The sequence below is a fragment of the Varanus komodoensis genome, unplaced genomic scaffold (assembly GCF_004798865.1).
Source record: "Varanus komodoensis strain SLA01 unplaced genomic scaffold, ASM479886v1 scaffold16, whole genome shotgun sequence".
In the NCBI taxonomy this organism is placed as follows: Eukaryota; Metazoa; Chordata; class Lepidosauria; order Squamata; family Varanidae; genus Varanus; species Varanus komodoensis.
The window spans coordinates 2,170,581-2,173,708 of record NW_025335468.1 but is presented as its reverse complement, the minus strand read 5'-3'; the positions used below and the strand labels follow the sequence as shown (position 1 = coordinate 2,173,708).

Here is a 3,128-nt window from a genome sequence, read left to right as displayed (position 1 = left end):
TCAAGAAGCAACAGTGAGAACTGGACACGGAACCACTGATTGGTTCAAAATAAAGAAAGGAGTTCGGCAAGGCTGTATACTGTTGCCCTGTTTATTTAACTTATATGCAGAGCACATCATGAGAAAGGTGGGGCTAGATGAATCACCAGTTGGAATTAAGATTGCTGGGAAATATCAACAGCCTCAGATATGCAGATGATACCACTCTAATGGCAGAAAGTGAAGAGGAACGAAAGAGCCTCTTGATGCGGGTGAAGGAGGAGAGCGCAGAAGTTGGCTTGAAATGCAACATTAGGAAAACTAAGATAATGGCATCCGGTCCTCTCACTTCCGGGCAAATAGATGGGGAAGAAATGGAGGTAGTGGCAGATTTTATTTTCTTGGGCTCCAAGATCACCGCAGATGGGGACTGCAGCCAAGAAATTAAAAGATGTTTGCTCCTGGGGAGGAATGCTATGGCAAATCTAGGCAGCATACTAAAAAGCAGAGACATTACCCTGCCAACAAAAGTGCGTATAGTCAAGGCTATGGTTTTCCCAGTTGCAATGTATGACTGTGAAAGCTGGACCATAAGGAAGGCTGAGCGCAAAAGGATTGAGGCCTTTGAATTATGGTGCTGGAGGAGACTCCTGCGAGTCCTTTGGACTACAAGGCAATCAAACCGGTCAGTCCTAGAGGAGATCAACCCTGACTGCCCTTTAGAAGGCCAGGTACTGAAGATGAAACTCAAATTCTTTGGCCACCTAATGAAAAGGAAGGACTTACTGGAGCAGAGCGTAATGCTGGGAACAATAGATGGCAAAAGAAGAAGGGGATGGCAGAGGATGAGGTGGCTAGATGGAGTCACTGAAGCAGTTGGTGTGAGCTTGGGTGGACTCCGGGAGATGGTGGAGGACAGGAGGGCCTGGGGGAATGTTGTCCATGGGGTCGCAATGGGTCGGACATGACTTCGCGACTGACTAATAGCAACAAGAACTGTTCTTCCTATTGATCTTAGGCTGTGTTTTACTCTGTTTCATGTCTACTGGACACCATGACATTTTGAAAGGGATTCAGTAAATTGCTGGTGGTAGTGTAAAGCTAATGCTACTTTTAAAGCATAAGAAGCTAATGCTTCTATAAAATATATTTTGGTGAAGTGTAGCAGTAGCTTTTTTGAGAGGGGTTATTATACTGATAAATGTTGTATTGAAACAGCCTGTAATACTTCCTAATGTCCACACTCTTTTAAATTATTTATTTCATGGAAATTAACAAATGGTTAGCACAAATAGATCCCTGAGACTTTCTGACAGCTAAAGGAGTGATATTACAGTTTGGAAGAGGAGAGCTTTGACTGTTGGGCAGTATAGAAATATAGTAAATACAAACACTCAGTTCCTATAATGCAATCAAAGCATTTACAGTGCTTTCAATATTTTGAATGGATGGTGCATAGACACTATCTTCAAGTGCATACTTATTTGGATATTTGATCTGTTTTTGTTTCTGTTTCCGTCTCTGTGTAACTGTAGAAAGTTGTATCTATTTGAGAGAAATCCATGTATGCTTGTTACAGGGGCAGGATCTTTTTATAAATTTGGGTGTCATTATGTTGGAAAAACTTTGCAGGTGCTTTTGGAGGATCCTGTTGGAGATTCCTGTACTGGACAATACTTAAACAATGGCAAATTTGCCCCTGTTCCACTCTCCCTTTCAGATGCATTGATTTCAGAATATAATTACTCACTGAATCCAGAGTATTTGAAAAAAGGGCAAGCAGGGATGCTGCAGTGGTGCTTTCTGGTGCATTTGAGAAGAAACAGTTACCATTCCCATCCTCGTTATATATATCTTTTGGTAAATAGAAAAGAGTAGTAATATAAGCAGTTATATTGCCTCAATAATCGGAGTTATATTGCCTCAGTCAAATGTGGGGGGCAAGGGGAAAATGGCAATGACTACTGTCTAAAACTAGGAATGAGAAATAGTGAAGCTAAGGTAACAGTTCAGGGAGCTGTTTATACAACAGCTCGGTTATACAACGGTGAGGAATAGAGAGCCAAAGAGTCATAGTGGGATTCAGCAGATCTGGGTTTTCTAGTCCGTGTAAAGCTCACTGGGTGACTTTGGGGTAGTCATAGACTCTCAGTCTAACCTGCTTCACAAGGATATTATGAATATAAAATGGAGAAAAAGGAGAACCGTGTTAGCTGGGTTGCTTTCCTTGTAAGAGGAGTAAAGACAGCATGAAGGTAATAATATTTTATTAATAATAATTAGTTTGAGATTTAGGTGATCAAAGAGTTTTCAGTGGTGTTCCTGCTGATAATTTTCATTTCTGATAAAATTGTCTTCTCTCCCCTTTCTTTCAGTCAAGAGATTGTAAAGTTATTGGAGATCCAGAAGGTGCTGCTAGCTATGGAAGGACAGCCAGGTTCCTGAATATTGCTGCACTTCTGCTGGGCATCATTGTCTTCCTTGTTGTAATCGCTGGAGTTGCTTCTAGTACAGCATTCATCAGTAACAGTATTCATGATATAATGAAGGATATACATGACCAGGAAATTGAAGAACATTTACATGGGAACTAAATAGTACAGCTAGCAGTATATCCTTTTTTTTATTGCATTTGAATGTTCCCCACTATTTTACTTGCAAGGAGTAAGGTCTTCCAACAAAGCAGGTACCACAGCTTGCATTTCTGGAGACACAATATTTATATGAGCAGTGTTTTATCTGTCCCATAGTTTTGGTTTTATTTCTCCAATTTCTATTTCTAATGGGAACCATTACTGTTTCCTCTGTTTTTTCAGTATTTTGAATAATTTATCACAATGTTTATTAGAGTTCTGCATTTCATTCTGAAGACTGGTGAATCCTGACCAAATAAAAACATGTCCTTTGATTTTGTGTAAATAATGTTTTGTATGTTTGTCGAGCTACTTAAAACTTCAGGACTAAAATTTTCAAGCTTCCCACTGGAGAGTTTTTCAGCTCAGCACTCTTTTATTTTGTAGTCCTTGTTACATATACTTCTTAGGGAAAAGCATGGAGATAATGTTGGCCTCTGAGCTACTCCAAAGCTTGATGGAATGCCAGGTTCAGAGGTTCATACAAGCCATGTTGGATGATGCCCTTGCTCTTTT

The 3,128-nt window shown here is 40.1% G+C and overlaps 1 protein-coding gene across 1 annotated transcript in view; it reads left to right on the top strand.

Annotated features, from left to right (window-relative positions):
- Nucleotides 1–2,804, top strand: part of LOC123021350 (dispanin subfamily A member 2b-like) — a 6,167-nt gene extending 3,363 nt beyond the window's left edge. Inside the window, exon 2 of the mRNA XM_044426053.1 lies at nt 2,355–2,804. Coding sequence (XP_044281988.1) covers nt 2,355–2,573 — 219 coding nt within the window. The 3' untranslated portion in view covers nt 2,574–2,804. The remainder of the gene's footprint in view (nt 1–2,354) is intronic.
- The last annotated feature ends 324 nt before the right edge of the window (nt 2,805–3,128 follow it).